Source organism: Frieseomelitta varia, unplaced genomic scaffold (assembly GCF_011392965.1).
Source record: "Frieseomelitta varia isolate USP_RPSP 00005682 unplaced genomic scaffold, Fvar_1.2 scaffold_239, whole genome shotgun sequence".
NCBI lineage: Eukaryota > Metazoa > Arthropoda > Insecta > Hymenoptera > Apidae > Frieseomelitta > Frieseomelitta varia.
Genome location: NW_025109967.1, coordinates 930,075 through 950,212, shown reverse-complemented (window position 1 = coordinate 950,212; position 20,138 = coordinate 930,075). Strand labels below are relative to the sequence as shown.

Sequence of the window (20,138 nt, the reverse complement as noted above, 5' to 3'; positions counted from 1 at the left end):
AAAAACCAGCGCGTACGGTTTTTTTTTTTTTTTTTTCGTAACTTTTAAAATTATTTCCGTTTAAGGGGGTATTCCGGTCTTTCGGCTCCAAAATATCGTCTTTTTCGGCATTTTTTTGTGAGGAAACCATCATACATTTTGGAATGCAGTTTTCGCACACAGATTTATTCATACTTAAAGAGTATGAGTATTTACTATTTTTTTTTAACCAAATTAATGAATGTTGTTAAAATTATGTAGCATTATTTAAAGTATGTTTTTGAAAACGGGTTCGAATGGTGTACGTGATTCCAGTTCACCTGGTTATGTGAAACTGAAAAATCAAAATGCATCTTAATTAGCATAAATATGGCTATCGCATGAACCATGGAAAAAGCGAAATTTCGAAAATTAAAAAAATGGCAGCATTTTGAATTTAAAATATTGATTTTCCTTGTATTTTTCGTCGTTTGGGTGGTAAAAAAAATATAAAAAAACATCAGATTTTGAAATCCGTGGTTCATGCGATAAAGGTACATCCGTTGAAGATCTCCTCCAAATTCCAAGTCAATCGGTCAACCAGAACTTGAGATATCACGTACACCAGTTTGAAAAATACGGATTCGAGAAAAACGCATTTGAAGTTTTTGTTACATGCTGTACAAAAATATTCATACTTATAATCAATCGGCCAGTCCAGGTCCATACAGTGGACCTTCCTCGTGTTTGTAGAAATCTTTTTGTGGCAGATTTCTCTTCTCTACTAGTACTTCTGGCCCTCTTTGCGATTTTAGTGGACCGACGCTTTGAACGCTGTATACGACTTTCATCTCGAAAGTTTGCATAAACTTCCATCTGTTGTCCAATAACTATGTGTTAAATATACGTAGGATCGAGGAGGATCCTTCATTAAATATATTCACCGCCAAAAATGTGGCGATTTCAATAGTTTTAATCCCGAATGCATATGTTTTGGAACGAAAAGCCCATACCGCTTTTTTCATTTCGGAAAGCGAATTGCCAAGCCGTAATATTTGGTCAGTTCACCAATTATTTTGTCTGACAATTTTCCTTCCCCTTTTCCGCCAAGGCCCTTGATTGTCCTTTTCGCATTACATAGTCTTGTTCCCATTCGTTTTTCTACGTGCCCAATGCATTCTTTTTTTTCAACAAGCTTACTGCGTCGCCGTACGGTTCCGCATCTAAAATACCTCTAAATGTCAACGTCGACAGTAAATTGATTTCCGTGAAATCTTCTTCGTTTGGGACGGCTTGCTTAAGAACGATATTCTTTTGATCCCTTTCTATCCATTTTAATATGAAATGAATACTCGAATACTCTGGATGTTAATGTTTGGAAACGCGTCTATTTTACTCGTTGACCGAAAGAAAACTGACTGCAGAAAACCTAAAAATGTATCTAAAAAGGTCAAAAGGGACCAGCAGGAACTTCATTTTAAGTGATTGTTGCCCTCGACAACAAATTTCGAGTGAATTTGAGGGAACGATATACATGTGGCCTGCGATACGGCTGTGCGCCACACGTTGCCAGCAAGACACTGTCTCCTTTAAACATCTATAACTTCGCTAATTTTACGAATTCAAACAAATCCTTTTACATAAACATTCTCGAAAACTTTGAGAAAATGTAAAAAAAAGAAAATCAATTTTTTGAAGCCGAAAAACTGGAATACCCCTTTAAAGCCACTATTCATATCTATGGTAAATCTTTACCATATGGTATATATGTATACATATGGTATATATATATACATATGGTACATATGGTATACATATGGTATATACGCGTACGTGCTAATAGCGATTTTATAGTTTTGGACGCTTGGATGTAATTATCGTCTATTTTATGTAATTTTCGTATTAGATTTCACTAACGTTTGATTTATCATAGTTGTAGCATCAGTGTAGGTCTAAATGATCAAACGATAAAATTAATTGTTAACATTATTCGAAATATAAACATTACGTAATATAAACATCTACGCGTCCAGAACTATAAAATACGCATGCACGCAAGTTAGCATGCACGCGTCCACAGTGTTGAATGATTAAAAAAACTTTTACCATTTTTCAAAAAAATTATTAGGTTGTGACTTAATATGGTTCCTTGGGAAAATTTTACTTCCATAAGTAGAATACAATGTAAGAAAGAAAATTTTGACGTTGCAATTCAGGATCAAGGTGAATCTTTCGACAAAGGTTCTTTACATCTTTCAAAGCAAAGGTGTAAACTTTATCTATGATAGCAACGGACAAATTTCGACACATACGTAGGTTTTACAGAGGCAACAATCGTTTCGTCTACGTTTCCTCGATCTGTTTCTACTATTAAAATATTTGTTTTTCCGTATTGCCCAAACAATAATTTCAGCTAATTCGTGGGATGTTCGATTTTTATAAAACCACAGTCGAAACGCACCTGCGCTGAAATATAATGGCATGTCGTTAGTTGGATTGAGAATCGTGTATCGACTGGTCGGTGTAATCCAACCAATCAATGTGTTCGAATCACCTCGACCTCGAGTCCATTCTTTTTTTTTTTCTGTTGATCACTCGCGAATCATTCTGGCCGTGTATTCAAAACGTTTCGATGAAATTTGAAATTTGATCACGTTCGATAATTGGACATATGGAAAATATTACACCGGAATGTTATCGCGAGCATGAGTCGACGATCGTCGCGCGGTGCGTCGGGAATACGATGGTAACGGTAGTGGTGCATATTTAATATTTATGCGACACGATACGTTCAAGTCGTCATCGCTGGTAAATGAATGGAGTGACGTTACCCGACTGCAACGCTAGTCATCAATATTTCATATTTGTTCGTTGCTGCAACAACTAAGCAACTCCCATAGGGATTCACGATCGATAAGATTCGCAGCCGTCGATTCTTCTGATGCGGCGATACGTACATAGCTATACATATACGTATATGTATTTATTTATTTCTCTGTTTTACGCGAATCTTTCGATTTTTTCCGCACCGTGTTTCTGATTTATTATCACGGTCGGAATTCGTTCGCGATGATTCATTTGAATGGTGTTAAATTAAATTTCGAATGGTGTTAAATTAAATTTCTCGCTCGGACCTGAGAATTTAGAGATACGCGGCAGACGTATAGTTATAAATTTCCAACAGTTGGACATATCGCAACGATAACGAAGGCAGAACGTTCTGTAAGAGACATCCGATACCGAGGAATTTATAGGGCCATAAGGTCGAGGAAGACGCGAGAATATCGCGATATTTTAGTGGTAATAAAGACTTTTGTAGCTGGAGTATAGCTACTCGAACGGACGGAGGACAATCTGTAATTGTAACGATATGCTACAATCGCCGTTGATGAACATCTACGTCCGTCTTTTTACATTTATTCGAGACTCGTCGAATTATTTCTTTGCTTCCGACGTATGATTATGATGCAACAAACATAATATTTCAGCTGGGTGTGAAGGCGCGAGATGTGTATAATAATGTGTATACACCCGTACGTTTATCGTAACGAGAACGTTATATTCGCGTGATTCGCAGGAACGAGTAGTAGATCGCTTCGACTTTATCCCCCTGAAAATCCAAGCACTGCACGAATCAATTCCTCGTCCCTTGCCACTATGCCACGTGTTTCCTTAGCATTCCCTACGCTCGCTTTCATCGTTTCTGCGGAACACGTAAGCGACACGATTTAACGAGGCATGAGTTAATGCCAACGTCGTGTTTCGTGCGTTTATAAACCTATGCATAGGTATGTTGAGAGTTATACGTCTCTGTGAGTACAAACAGGTATATACATGTTCGCACGATGCACACCGACACGCAGATAAAACATGCGTGAGGATCGCGTACGCGGGAGTGTTATACATGCCGCCATCAAACGCCGTAACTTCTCTAGACAGAATATACCCCTTCTCGCATTTGGCAGCGCTAAGAATCTTACTTTTGAAATACAGGTTCGCATAGTCGAGTTAACATCGAAAACTTCGTTCCGGCGTTCGTTTCTTACTTTTCTTACATAATTCGGTTTTCTCTTTGTTGATTTGGTTATTTGTCGCGATTCTCTCCGCCGTAGCAGAGAGAAATTGAGAGAACTCCGTTATAAATATAGACGCGGCGTGTGATAGGCTTGATTTTCTTCACGGGAATAAGACACGACACAGACATAATGAAAAATAGAATAATTTGGGAAAGTAAGACAAAAAGGAGGTAAGTACATACCCCTATGTATGTACAACCGACAGATTTATTCAGTTGAAAAAGTTGTGAATCACTAGCGACGATTTTCAAATCCCAACGCGTCTATCAATATTTTTAGCGATATCGTAGATTGGCGTTTTCCTGTAAAGACAAACGGTATTTGAGGGAATGTGGAGGAAGTCTGATATAATTTTGGAATTTAATATTAAAAATTTGTATTCTACTCAAGAGCGCGTGTGTACAGTTTATCGAACGATATGGGTGTTCGGAGGAATGATATTCTTGGAATTTATCTTTCTCTGTTTGTATTCGTTATGCTTTCTGTTAAGTTTTCCGTCTACCAACGGCCTACCGGCAGCCTAGCGGCAATTTATATTTTCTTTCCCTCTCATTTTCTCGTTATTTACTGTCGTTCGTGCACCTTTTCCATCCTCCTTAAGTTTCTGGCGTCTCTCGTGTACTTCGTTACGTTCGTTTCTTCTTTGTGAATATCTTCCCGAAGAAAACCTGAGAAGACGCTTATTTCTTTCGGCTTTGATCAGACACGGGGTTCTACAGCGTCGCGAGATATTTGAAATCCCGACTACCGAGAGCTGAGAGACGACCGTCGCGTCATCTCCCTTTAGGGGGAGGTTGGACGGGTTGGACGAGGAACTGTTTCGACTCGTACTTTTGGCCAATTAAAATGTCGCGAAAGTTAAACGTAATACATTGCCTTACTGGCTCGTTCTTCCCTCGTCCTTTTACGATTTTACCTCGTTACTCGGTCTTTTTGCTAAATCTCGTTGCAAAGATTGCAAGATTCTATTTGGAACACAGTCGTGCCGAGCGAAAGGGCGCGAAGCTTTTCGCAACGCTACATTCACCTGTAACTTCCTTTTTCCATTGGTGAAGCTTGAAAATTTCGTTATGCACGAAGCATAGAAAGACTCGAGGAGTTTTTTTCTCTCAAGGACATTTGCATGATCCTTACGTAAGACATAGTTGCACATAAACGTCGAAGCTCTCGGTTTTTCAGTGTCGAGTTCAGTGTTGTGTGGTGTATTCGACGGAAACGTTAAGCCGAGCGTGAGGCGTGTAGAATCTGGAGCACAGTCGAAAGACGAGAACGCACAAGAGGAAAGGAAGGAAGAAAGGAAAAAAAAAAAAAGGTGCGGAAGAACTCTCGGTGCAGTTACGTAGCGTCTCAAGGGTGTACTTGAATTGCGTCGAAGGGTGGGTCTGTGTGTCTGTGTGCAGTCGTACGAGAGACACCGATGACACTAGTGCTGACGATGTAACAACGGACGAGAACGGTTCTCTGATGACGAATCACCAGGTACCGCGCTAGTTCAGGATAATGTTCAGTGACCGGTTCTCGAGAGTCGAGATACGCATAGGTGTAAGCACAGGGAGATTGAGAGATAGGGGTAGAACAGCAGGACTCGCTAGGAGACACTGTTACAAATTTCAACCGCACCACACAGTTCTACCCTCGTTTCAGCAGTTTCTCCTCTCGTTGTCTAGTGATTGCTTGCTTTGATCTCTGTAATCATCAGACCCCCATCATTTCGTCAGAGTCTCTATCACTCGACTTAAGTTCTCGTCACCTTGTTCGACTTTCTGTTCGTGCTCTCGCTCATCACTCCGTGTCCGGCCAAATGCTTCTCGCCAGACGAGAGTAATAATAACGCTTCTTGACTCGTGATAATCAATTCCCTGCCACAACTAGATGGCAGTAATATTAAAAAATCAGTGGATAATCTCTTTCTTCGTATCGCTGTGTCGCTTCATCTTTCAGATGGAGACTTGGATTTCTTTTTCTTCTCTATGGTATATTTTATGCCAGCAACTTGTGCATTGCAACTAGGTTAACGAGGATGCTTTGAAAAAAATGTCATGCAATTTATCTGGGTATTTGACTTGAAAAGAGACTATCTCGTTTAATTTCAACGATTCCGCGTCCGAGTTGAAGTTGAACCTTTTCAGCGTTCTGTTTGAATGTTAGCGAGCTTCGTTTTGCACGATGCATTTCATTTAGACTGAAGAGTCTCGAGGAAGAAGCAGATATAGGCCAGGATAGATATCGTCGGAGCTCGTTTTATAGACGACGATCTGTATTTATTAATTTTATCGTTTTTATCGCAGAAGGCGTAGCAGCGAGCTTCGCTAACGTTCAACGAGGTGCTTGAACATGACAATAACCAGAAATTTTTCCTTTCCCGAATGGAAGAGAACTATTCAGGCAACACAGATCTGGAAACAGATCTGTTGCTAACTGTTAATTGACGAAACCGAGGTCAGGGAATGGTTAACGTTCGATTTTCTATCCGAAAGATTGAATTTTTTCCACTTGCACATATGCATGCCTCTGTCTTAGTAGGTAGCTAAGTTAATTATGCAATTTTGTTCGTTCATGAAGTTGAGGATCGCTTATTCATTTTATTAGCCCCTCTGTCGTTAATTTGCAAAAGATTCACACGATTCATTTCCTTGTTGAAATTGTGTTTCTTGGACGTCTCTTCCTCTTTCATTCGACACAACCCGTCGCTTATGGCCCATTCTCGTTAAAATATAATTAAACGAACGTATACGATCGACTTTTGTTCTTTCCGGCGCGGCGACTAGTTAAAAGAGATCTGCGAATAAATGAATAATTAATTAAGCTCAAGGAAATGGGCAGGGAATCGAAAGTAATGGAGGGCTTACGATAGCAACCTAACCGGAAAGGGTAGAAACGACAACAAACTGGTCGAACTCGCAGTGTAGGAAAACATGGCAACGTATAGAGGCACGTGAATTGGCATAGAGGCCAATTTAAATGCAGATCGAGGTTTAAACGCGACCAACGTTCGAACACATGAGTCCACTAGCACCCTCGAACCACGTTCCTTTTACCATTTTCACCCGGTAATGCTACCGTTGGGATTTTAATCGTTAATTTCCACTCGATGCGATGCTCCCGCTCTGCATTTTCCATATGCTGATCACAGTTCTTTGTCTCGATTGTAATTGTAAGTTTCTTCGCCTAATTTGTTATTTGAAATGTGGATAATATCGGATAATATTAGTATTGCGAATTCAGTTTTTCCGTCGAGAAAGAAAATCAATCAGATGATTCGTTCGATACAAGGGTTTACCCATTCTCGCGAATCCTTTGAATCCGGCCTGACAAATTGAAAGGATGGACATGGGACATTGATTACGCGAGGGATGCGTTAGGGTGACGAGGTGTCGCTTATGAATATTCAGAAATCGTGCATGTTGTTGTTACGTGACGCATACATTCGAGAAGAGAGAGAGAGAGAGAGTGAGAAAGTGGGGGGGGGGGGCGGGGTGACGCGTTGGAAGAAGGGCGGTGATAATTGATAAGGGTCGCGTCTTTCCTATCTTTCGTCTCGTGTTACACGATGGGGAAGCACCGATAATCCGCTTAGACTCGACAGACAGATAAACTGTTTATTATTAAACTGTGTATAAAAATTCGAACCGGTCGCGATAAAAGTATGGAAGGTTCGATATCAGTCAGTCAGTCAGTCAGAGAGTCAGCCTTTCTTACCCCCCTCGATACCATAAAATCCATTTTTCCGCTTCTGGAAGGGACGAGATTCGACTTGACAAGGGCTTCGCTGCGTAATCCAGTTTTATTACTTTTCAGTCAGCGCGGGGGAATAAAAGAGATATTTCCCACTTATCCCGGATTATTTCGAAGTTAATATCTAACGAAGGAAAATAATCGTGGCACGCTCGTGGGTTCACCAATCATCAGTTATAATTCAGCGTCTTTCTCGTGCGTTTGTTTGCTTTTCCTAGATAATCCTCGCTAGTGATTTCTCATTCGTGTCGAGTATGACTTTCGAGTTCGTTCGAATTGGAAACGATCAAGAATATTTAAAAGGCTGAACGACTAAGTACTATACACTACCTGGGGAGAGGATGTCTGGAATCGATGAATATTTATATACATATGTGTATGTGTGTGTGCGCGTGTGTGTATTGTCATCTCCGTTATTAGTTAATCAAATAGCAAATTTCTTGTTTAATCCTGTCTAATTCTAGAACGATGTTAGCCCAAATGCGAAATTGGACCAATTGTTCCTTCTTCGTCCATCTCGTTTTATCATTTGAAAATTGTAATCAGGTCTTCTGTTTATTTTCAATCGTCTATCTTGAAGTATTAAATTTAGAGAAATCGATCGAGATAGCCCGTTTGTTAGCCCGATTTTGGAATCTTTGTGAACCTAAATTTTCAAATATCTCAGTTTTTATATTTTTAAACTAGTCTTATATAAAATTCATACACGTACGTATAAACCGTTTTAATACCAATACAAAATTGTATAAAAATATTTTTCTGAAAATATAAAATTTCGATCAGACAGATGTAAACGAAAAACATACATATTATGTAATATGTAAGTGAATCGTGAACGACAGAATACGGTCGCAATTAAATTATCTTCAATTTAAATGAATGTCGCGCGAGCTACAAAACTGGAATTTCTATGACGCCGAAAAAACGAGACACGTTTCTCGCTAAATTTATACGATCCGCTTGTAAAGACTCTCGTACAAGTACAAGGCCATGTTTCTGTGTATGCCCGAGCAGGATGAATCGCGTGTGAGCATACGCGATTCATGCACCGCACGGTCTGCGACGATAGAGTCATAATGCGACGAGGTAATGGGCGACGTCGTGATTAAATGCAACGCCAAGCTCTGCAGCATTCTGATCTCCATAGACAGCGTCGTCTAAAGGAGACTCCGGTGACTTGTGGAGCGATCGATACTCGATGCATCGATCGTAAGCTATAGTTGGACCATTTTGCTTGTTGGTTCGCGTTTTGTCTAAATCAACGTGTCAAACGTTGTACGACAAAGAGCAACAAAAAAAAAAAAAAAAAAAAAAAAAAAAAAAAAAGAAAAAAAACTAACTGAAAGGCTATTGTTTGGGCTTTTTTCCATTGATACTTTGTTTTTTAAACATTCAGATATTCAAATTTATATACATACATACAGAGAGATGATATTGAAGTCATGATATTAAAGTTACAAGGAAATTGTATAACAATGTAACAATTACGAGACACTGATTAGCAGTGAAGTTAAATGTAGAGACGATTCGACTTGGTCGGTGATGATTGACGAACGAAAGCGAAGAAGGTAATAGAACAGAGGGGTGAACAATTTCAGCTGGCACATGCTGCATCAGAGACGATTGCAGAAAGGGAGCTGGATCGTTTAATGATCGGACGCTGAGAGAAATGCGATTAGACGTTCTTGACATAAAGAGGTTCATGATCTGGTCGGAAGCAGTTAAGAGGATTCAAATGCTTGTTTTTCTTATTCTTCTTCGGTCCGTTCTTTCTCTCTCTTTTGACAAGCGAAAAACGATCGGAAACTGATGTCGTAATCGATTCGTTATTGTCTGAATGATGTTGAAACGAATGCTGTTTCCTTTTATTTCATTTTTTGTTAGATTGGTAGGTCGATTTCTAAACGTGAAAGCGATAACGCGTAACGCGTAACGCGTTTCACTGAAAGAAGAGATTGCTTGAAAAGATATCCGCGCGGTTGTACGCGCGCTCTCTAATTAAGTCGAGCTTTTAAACAGAACGCAGCCGGCAAGCCGGAAGAAACGCGACTCGCGATAGTCACGGCAGATGGTTAAGCGAGCATCGCTAATCCTTAGACTGCCGCGGCCTGTAAAAAAAACGGCATTGCGGGGAGCAATGTTCGCGAGCAAAACATGTTACGGGTCGAAACGAAAAGTGCTGCGACGTTTGCGCTAGAATGAACGACAGGGTGCAGCGCCGACGTGAAAAAGAAAAAGAAAGGAAGAGGGAAAGGAAAAATAGTATAAAAGATAGGCGAAATGAAAAAACGGCGGGAGCTTGCATCCTGTTTTCAGGCTAGATTCAGTAGTTTAACTGAACAGTCCGGAGGAAGCATGCGTAAGGTAGCAAGAAAGCAGTCTTCTCCTTCCTGCAAGGAAAGAGCCGAGGAGAGAAGGTGGTGAGCAAGGTAAAACGGCCTGATGTGTACTCTATTGCGTACTTTGACTTAAGTACTGTTTATTGTTTGTGCTTTAGAACGCGTGGGTCTTCATTAGCAGGAATTGCAGCGAATTTCCTTGAATGGTAGGAGACAGCAACGAATATAACAAAGAAGTTGAAGAAAAAGCCTGCCTACTTCCGGCATCTCGTTAATTAATTAAATTAAGATGCTTACTGCGTGTCGTTGCCGCCTCTTCCCCCCCCCCCCCACCCCGCCCCTTACTCATAATGTACGCTATGTATACTGCAAGCAACTTCTAATTGCAAAGGGTAACCCGTTTTTGATGAATGCGGATTAATTGCACGATTCCAAGACATGTTGAAGAAGGGTCGAGGCAAAATAAGCGGAGAGCTGAAGATGGGGCAGATTAAAGGGGACGACAATTTTTCGGTAATAGAAAACGCGATTTGCGAGAGCGCAGGAAGATATGCGCCATACATTGCAGCCTCGGAACAATCGCGATCGACACGCGAAACAAACACGAAACATTTTTCATTATTTCAAATATTTCGAATGCCCACGGGCAGTACAGTGTGCACGTACATACGTACGTATGTACATATGTACATAAATGTGATTAGTAATTTCTCTTACACTCGCATACCAGGGAGATACCTCCTTGCTTTTGTATCCTGCCACCCCAGTTCTCTATTTTTCGCACCCCGATCAACCCCCATAGGCTGTGAGTCAGAAGTCATACACGCGTGCATACATAGAGGGGGAGGTGGTAAGGGAGGCTGCGGGAGGAGAGCGAGACTGAGAGCACAGACTGATTTTGGTGGTGCTACGACGCCCTATCAGCTGAGTTATGGCATCCATAACTAGCACCTACGTCTTTCATTAACTCCGGCATTGTCGCGTGTATTGCAACCGCGTCGTTAAAGGGGGACTGAAAGATCGTCAGAGGTTAGGGAAGAAACACCTATTTGTTTTTGCTCCACTCGTATTTGCCTGCCATATGTCCCACTTATCGGTACCTCTGTACGTTCCACGGTTGTAGAATTTACGGCTCCATGCTTCGTACGGTTCAACGATCGATTCCGTTCTTTTGTCTCTTGACAAAGAGATAAAATCGTTGACTGAGGATTAAGTGACTCGTGCGGTTCTACGTGCTTCCCTGTCTCGACGACAAATAATATCAATCATGATCGTGTATTGGATACTTGGCGACATTCTTGTCAACGGACAAGAGTCACTGTGACTGTTTGATTTGAACAAACGTTGGTGAAAGAAGAATGAACGATCAATGAACGTAAAGATCTCAAACTGTGTTTATAACGGATAGCGTATCAGCGTGTGAACATCTGCGATGAAATGTGTTTGCATGTCATATAGCATGCGAGACGATACGATCTAACTGTGCGTTGCGATTACATCGATTTGTTTTTTGTTTGAAATGAGAATAAAATATCACGTGTCATCGAGGGACGAAATTAATTATTGCGACTTTCGTATCGATATCACTAAAAAGATAAAAATCCTGCCTGTGCGTATGAAATTAGCGGTATCGGGATAATTGAGATACATTCAACGGAAAACCCATTCTTTTCTTCTTTTTCTTTTTTTTCTTTTTTTTTTGTAGGTAGCCGTTGGTCGGTCGGGCGTTTATTAAAATGTTTGTTCGACGACGTTGAAATTTAGTCTGGTTTCTGTTTCACATAGCCGATGTGCGTTCTCTACGCGAGCATTTCGAACTGCTATAGTTTAACGTACAACATGCTGTCTGCAACCGAGTGGTTGATGAAAAAAACTCTGTTAAAAAATGCAGGAGTAACGAATGTGCGCTGGCAAATTTTTCCTGCTTGCCAGTAAATTACTTCTTTGCCTTATTTTTTCCCATGGTTAGTACATGGACGTTTCGTCGAGGCGAGCGAAATGCATCGCAGAGTAAACATGAATTCTTTTTTTTTCTCGTCAGGGGGTTCGCTGCGTGCACCGACTATTTCCCATAAAAAATTCACCGACAATCGATTTTAGAATTCATCATTTTGGCAGCACCGGAGCCGGCGAATTTATTGAAAATTAATCGAGTGAGTGGTATTGTCTTTCGTTGAAAGAAAAAAAAAAAAAAAAAATCGGTCGAAATATCTGCTGAACGCACGTGTCGAAACGCTCGTTTGTCCATGGTGTACGACGCGATGCAATGGCAACTTTATATAACATCCGGCCAAAAATTTCATTTCACAGTTCGAACTATGGTGTGAAGAGCGACTGAAAAACAAAGAGGCACGTGGCGCAAGACTGTGTACGATGAGAAACAGGCTGTATTTTTAGCACAACCTTTCGCATCTGGGTGGCCTGACTGCTTTTCAGTGTCTACTAAACACTGATTCGAAGATAAACTAATTTGTCTCCAATTTATAAAGTTCGCCTATCCTTCTCCGTATCCGTGAAAGTGATCCATAGATCATTTGTATGTATGTACATATGTATGTACGTACATCGAATATCAACTAAATCACATTCGCGTGCAAATATTGTCACGGCTTGTTTGCAGTATCCCCGAAATATTGATCAAATTATTTCGAAACGGGTGTCAATTTCAATGATTGCCATGAATTTCGCGGCCCGGGGAAATAACATTTTACTTGTTATTTGATCTTTTGTACAATGTTTTATTGTGAATTTTGGAAATGGGAGATGTTATTTTTATTTCGTCAAAAAATCGAAACCGATACGTTTTCAGAGTGGCATCGATTTGAAAACGTATGTATATGTTTATACATATCCATTATCAGGATCTATTCTACGTTTGGACTGTGTGTTGGCAGAGTGTTATCCATTTTGTATTAATTCTATGAGCATTCGCGGCTATTGCAACTCATCACGTATAAAAATGCGATCATACAAGGAATACGGAGAGAATATTCGCAGCAGTTTCGTCAAGCATATATTTTCGTCACGGGATTGTCACGAGAACATGTGCTGATCACGTCATGAGATGAGGAACTCTGGTATGCGGTTTAGTTGGACCATCGCACAAAGCTATAGTGGGTATAGTACATATAGTATAGCGTCGATGATTAATAGGAATCGACGGATCGTCAGTGTCTATGTAACGTGAAATATCGCCAATAAATATTCGGTTGCCTGTATAACCGGTTCGCAGGCAAGGAAATATTTTTTCTGTAACTGATATCGTTCTGCTCTCTCGCTTAGAGACTTATTCAAGTGGTCCCCGTTATAATAAATGGCGTCAACAACGGTGATGCGTGACACCGATCACCTTGCTACTGTTCTATTGAATGGAATTAATCGATTCAGTATTGTATGTTGCCATTGTACGAGAAATATGACTACACGTGTGTAGTGATACTTGTTCGTAAATAAGTTTCATCGGCGCAGTACACAGTCACATAATAGACTGTGGATTTTGGAATGTATCGCGCGACAGATGTGAGAAGAAGGTGACGCGCAAATCAGGACAACAGGATCGCGAGGAAAGTAAAAGACGAGAACGAGAATACGTTGAATGGAAAACATTTCATGAAATTACATGGATAGATGGTAATTGTACGTGTTGGTGAATTCGTCCTGGAGCAATGTTCTCTGGCCGCTGTGGAAGCTGTGTGAGCGGAAGCGTGAAACGATGAATACAAGCTGCACGATTTCCATAATTTCAGTAACGCGTAACTTTCTCGCCGACTTAATATACCGTAAAAATAATTACTGCCGCGGAAATGGATTCAAGAGCGATCGTGTCGTGAAGTTGAGAAGAAAACGCGATATCGTGGATCAGCAGGGGGGTGCGCGTATTCATCGCCTGGCGAGCGAAGAACCAGCAGACGGCGCGGTGAGAAAGAGATTCTTCTCTGGTTTCGTCGTAAGCTGGCTGGATGCACGAGCACAAACTTTCGTACGTTCGCAATGCGATATATTGTTTTCATCAGGATACGTATATATATAAATATATATATATATATGTATATGTATATGTATATGACGGTAGAAATACATCGCTTTATTTTTCTCTCTTTCCTCCCGGCTTCTGTCTATACACAAGTGTATGTTTCTCTCTCTTCCTCTCTTTTCTTTCTCTTTCTCACTCCTGAGCGCATTTGTCGGCTCTCGAGTAGGTGTTATTGTGTTATACGGATACGACAACTTTCGAGATGTCTCTGTCTCGTGCATGAATCCCGAGCAAACGTGATTATTTTTCGCAATTTGCTAAGCAGATGCCTCCATTGTACGTAGCTCTGCCATGGCAGGAGTTTGTTTTCCCCTGCCTTTCTCTCTTCCCCTTTTTTCTTTTCCTCTGACCTTCTCTACCTCATCGAGCCCTCGTCTCGTCGTGTCGACAAGATTTTTTTTCTTTTCACCTGTATACACGTCGTCGTGTACGCGTCGCGTTTATTTGCGAATACACACGAGTCTAGCGACTCTGCAACCGCTGCGCACCCCTTCTAGACTTGCTCGGGTGTTCGTTGATACACGTAGACACGGAAAACGCGCGAATCCACGCACGCCGGGGGCTGCATATTTTAACCAACTTGCCTACGTGCATTGTCTTCTCGAAGTTCCCGTCTCGCTACGCTATAGCACATCGAGAAATAATGATCGTACCCAACAGCATTCTACTCCTCCATCTATTCTTTGTGAGAGAGCAAAGCATCCGTGACAACAATGTTGCACTACGCTCGAGAGATTGCGTGAACCGTATCCTTTTCTTGCTTCGATTGTATCCTCCCTCGATGGGTACCAAGAAGGGTGATTCTCGCGAATCGCTGCGAGGCTTCTTCCGCAGGATATTCTGTTTATGCCGAAATATTTCGTTGTTGAAAACTCGAAGGGGTTGTTACTCGTCTTTCTCTTTCCTCGGGTCGTTCGATTGAGTTTAGACCGGAGAAATGAGTCGTCGAGCAAGGCGATGCATCGAAAACGAAAAAGGATTGTGGTAGATAGTTGAATAAAAACCAAAACTAGTTTCCATTGAAAGTCGATCAATAAAGCGTCGTAATTTTTCGAGTCGTCTGTGCGAATTATTTCTGTTTTTCGATTCATCAAGTTCAGTTGACGATACGTGCGTGTGTCACTAGTTTGCGTTTTGGCAAAACGCAATATCATTTCGAAGACATCTAGATGAGAATTTGCGTCGATTGCGACTCGCATAATTGAGTCGTATTCAGTCTTAATAAGCTCATTGTATACATTGTGTTCGGTGCAGTTCATTGCGTGTCGCAGCCAAGCGTGTCGCAGAGGTATGTACATATCGCGCGTTAAAGCCTTTGTTAATTCGATTGTCCTCACAGTTGAATTACCGTTATCGAGAGTCGATATTCCAATTGTACCAACGTCAAGGCTGCAAGGAACCAAGATTTCGAGTCGGGCGGACACACTTGTTTGCGCAATCTTCCTTCCTGCGTAATTTATGCGCATGCCAGTTGAATTATTTTCATCGTGTTTCGCATACGATTTACTCAAGTGACGAGCGGAAGACGAATCGTTAGAATCTATTCGAGTTCGTAGTACGCGTCGAAGAAATTAGGTTGATGGTTAATGGAATATTCTGTTACGGACAATAAGGAAGTTAACTTCCTTTCATTTTTCTAATTTGGACAATTAATATTCAATTGCTCTACTTTTCGATTAGTTCCGATTGAAGAGTTATTGAGTATGAAAACGAATCGAGTAGCTATCGTATTTTTCGGGTCTTCCGCCTTCTTAACGATATACACGCATCCCGTAGAAGCTTGCACAATAGAACTTCTTCCTGTAGAACAATCGAATTACGAAACCGGCGAATTTCGAAGAATAGATATAGATGAGATACGAGAGCGCACAAGTATCCGTCGCACCGTTTGCCTCTTCAAAGAATTGCCTTTTTCCAACTCGTTTTCAACTCTACACTCTCCGCTCCTGCTCGCGATACATTATGTTTTTCCGAACGCGGTAATGACTGAACCTCCGAGGGGCTTCAGAAGTGTACAGCATGTAACTTTAACTTTTTTTCTTACCTACTTGTTTTCCCTTCTCGAACATCTTTTGACGCCTCATGATTTCAAATTACGCTTGAGAAGATCTGCGAGTACTTTCGAACGCTGTTCCTCCTACAATTGGCGTTTCCTCCAGTACGAGCCGTGGAACTGAAGGCTCCGCTTTTCGCAAGTTTTCGCTTGTCAACCGAAAATCGGCTTTTTTTCTCTTCTTTTTCTTGCGATGGAAATGTCGATTTCCGTGCTCGGAAAGTTATCTTTCGATCTCAAAAGCGTCGAGGAGGCTACGCGTCACGTGTTTATTGAAATCCACGTGAACACTGGTGACGCAGTCAATCGCGCGGTAAATGAAAAAAAAAAGATAGGAACCGAATTGAGGGTGGCAAGGTTACACGGCACGGTACGTGAGGAGGGAACCGCGGGCGTCGCTTCGGTGGCGGGCTACGTTGAAAGCGCTCATTGAAATGACTCGCGGCAGTCTGACGTACGCAGATCATTAATTGAAATTCCGTTACGCAAATGCTACGTGCATGTACGTACTACATACTTCCTATGCAGCGTGTTCGACGCATTCGCACACAGATAGGCGACCGTCTCGGTGATACCAGACTGAAATACCGAGACCAGACTAGATTCTATCGTTTTTATCGACGTAAATTAACCGCAAGAGCATGCAGTTAATTAGGAACACACGTTCGCCTGATATTCGTGTTTCGCGTAACGCAAATGGCTGCTTTTTCCTGATGCAGTTGTAAAAATAATTGTCGCGGATATGTATGCATTGAAATACAAAAGTTAGAAAAAATAATGGAAAATTAATTGTACAGTTAACGGTGATGTGAGATTGCATGCTGGTGACGTAAAGAAGAAATACGAGCACGCGAGAATAACGTATTGTTTAGCTGTGTAATTATCGGTGAAAATTGTTGCGAAAATAATTAAAATGTTGGAAGATTGAACAGAATTTCGCGAAAGCATGTGACGCACAAAGCGCGTAGAAAAGCGAGGGAACTGATTCCGATCTCGCGCGCTCCGGTCTCTGTGATTTTTCCGTCTCCTTTCCACGGGCCTCTCTTCTGTATACTCCGCACAATGTGCACACGACTTTCGGCATTGCTCTTTCCAAGTTTGTCGGCAATTCCTGTGATGTCTGCCTGGCCTTGCGAGCACAAGAGAAAATGGCACTTTTGTGTCCCGGTTACTAATGCGTCTCGTAATAATTTCGTTTTTTTTGTCGACTGCCTTTTACGTGAGTCATTTCTTCGTTGCAATTTCTGGATCGTTCTTTTCTCTCTCTCTCTCTCTCTCTCTCTCTCTCTCTCTCTCTTTACGTGCACCGTACGTAAAGAGAGGGGCACATGCGCGTGGAAATCAGTCGACGAGAAAAAGATGAAAAAAATAGAAAGAAGAATCTGTCAAGTTTTATCTTTGAAGGTTTGACAATGCGACATTTTGGATTATTTGCAGAAACGATATGGAAGTACGGACGGAGAAAGCTCGAACGGCTGGCCGGATAGCACCGACCGGACGCGTTACTCCGACCATACATCAAACTGGTGGAGGAAGAAGAAAAGCGATACCAGTTCCGCCGCCGAGGGTGCCGACCCCTATGCCCACCGCGAACAATAATCAGCAAAAGTAAGTAAATTATGTTCTCGATAGTCCGTATCGCATTTTTTCGTTTCGTTCGACCAGAAACGCCAGACTATCGGCGAAAGTAAAGATAAGAATAAACGGCGTGAATAAAATGGCGTTTCGCTCATAGCGCATAAGAAATAGGAGCACAAATGTAATCTAATTGCATGATATATCTTGTTTACAGGATAATATTCAGTGAACATTATCTGTCTATATATATAATTATAGAATTGAAGAAATTATTTTCGCAAGGAGATCCTTAACCCATTTGCATCGCGACTTAAATTTCATGACTTAAAGTACTCGTGTCTACATATATTGTAATTTATCAAATCTCGATTTCACTATTCTCTATTAATACCAACTAACTACAATGAAATATTAGAATACGAGACGGAGTACACAATATTATATGGAGAATTCATAATCTAACCAATATAAGTTACTTTTGATTAAAAACAGTCTGTGCTATGAAAATATTTTTTTTGGCAAAATCTTTAGTCAACAGAGCGGCCATTATTATATGGTGAATGATTGTGAACATAATTATTAGAATATAATAATTAAAATTATAAAATATTAAAATAACGTTACTATATAAATACTATATAAATCATTACATATATTACTATATAAATCATTAGAAATAATTATGGTTCGATTGATGGATTTTGTTTTAATAACAAAAAGGTATTTACATGATACAAACGGTTCTTAATAAGAAGTTACATTAACTTTTAATTAACTTCTGGGCATTTCATTTATTAATGAATATAACATTTTTAATCGCTGCTCGCGAATTATTCCGTGTTTTATCGTTTATTCTTGAAATATTTCGTTTTGTAAAGCAAAATTTTAAATCGTGTAAATTCAGAATGTGAATAGAGTGATCCATTCCAATGATCAAGTTCCATTGATCTGATTCTACGATGCGATGACATTAACGACTATTCTATTATAGCTTATAATTAATTAATTCTTCATATTTTTATTCAAAATTGTCACTGTTTTTGCTATTATTTTCATTTGCTTCATATTGATTTCAACACAATTTGATTCATTTGAACTAATATTATTGTACTATTAGCTGTAAAAAAAAATGAGCAAAATTTGTGAATTTTTTTCGAAATCGATATCTATCGATAATCGGAGTGACAGATGATAAGTCTGCTTTGTACATTGCGCATGCTTGCAATCATTTTCGTCACAAATATCTAAACAGTGAAGAAAAGAATTATTGACGAACCGTGGGTCGTATATCACTTCCTGACATTCGGATTTTAATCCGCATTTTTGTGGAATATCAGAAAAGGGGGGAGCGAGAGAGAGAGAGAGAGAGAGAGAGAGAGAGAACTATTAAGTAAGATCAGAACTACGCAGAGTTTGATCTCGATTGATCAAAGTTTACTGAGCTACTAGCGGTCATTTCAAGATGTTTTCATCTATGTATGTACAGTATTTCGTATAGTTTCTATAAAAAGTATAGCTAGTAACGATATGTTTAGTTCAATTGCATTAAACGTTCGATTGTAGAAGCTTTTTAGAATTTGTGCATTTTAGAATTTTTTATAAATAAGGAGTAACTGGTAACGAATTAGTAAAAGAGGAATAAGGGTTGGCGAAGCGTTCTTAAGCGCGAATGAATTCAAGTCGAAGGTTTAGAAATGCTTGCCGCGGTGACTGGCAAAGTGACGTGGTTGTTCACCCGTGGTCCCTTCCGATAGAGCATACAACTTTATCTTGCGGTTTAGGGGGATTTTGCGGAGGTTTCCGGCAATAGGCTAAGACCAGAATAGGCTCCATTAAATACGGCATAGCAGCGAAATACGGAGAGTTTGGCCCGTCTGATTAAAGTTTACGAAACACGAGACCACCGACCACTTTACCGATCTCTTCGACCAATCTACTTCGACCACACGTTGAATTCGCCGGTACACGGATTCGAGGGGTTCTTTACCACTTGCTCCTTACACTATCGTATTAACTCTAAAGTACATAAACGACTATCGTCCGTTTTCTCCATCCAATCGTTCGATTTTTCTATCTCTAGCAAGATTAGCAAGTCCAATTGCACCGTGGATACTGGATCGAGCTGCGTTCATTGTTTTTTATTGTGTTGTTTTTAATAGCTTGTTAACTAATGCGGGTTATTAAGGGGAATGTTATTCCTGTTCGGGTATCGAAGAACATGGCAGTGGGATGAGAAAACTGGCTGCGTCCAGTCAGACTCGTTATATCGCGACGCGGTGGCGGACTGACGTAGTTGCGATAGAACCGTAAAATGTATAGTGCACATTGCCAACCATTTACTGTGCAACTTGTGTTTCGTGGCGCAT

The 20,138-nt window shown here is 40.6% G+C and overlaps 1 protein-coding gene across 4 annotated transcripts in view; it reads left to right on the top strand.

Annotated features, from left to right (window-relative positions):
* Window positions 1-20,138, top strand: part of LOC122527920 — a 309,050-nt gene that overhangs the window by 34,764 nt on the left and 254,148 nt on the right. For 3 of the 4 annotated variants that reach the window (XM_043652506.1, XM_043652505.1, XM_043652508.1), the window contains one exon: window positions 17,632-17,802. In XM_043652506.1, coding sequence (XP_043508441.1) covers window positions 17,639-17,802 — 164 coding nt within the window. In that variant the 5' untranslated portion in view covers window positions 17,632-17,638. Of the gene's footprint in view, window positions 1-16,756; window positions 17,414-17,631; window positions 17,803-20,138 lie in introns of those variants that run through there. The other variant, XM_043652507.1, reaches the window with a different exon arrangement.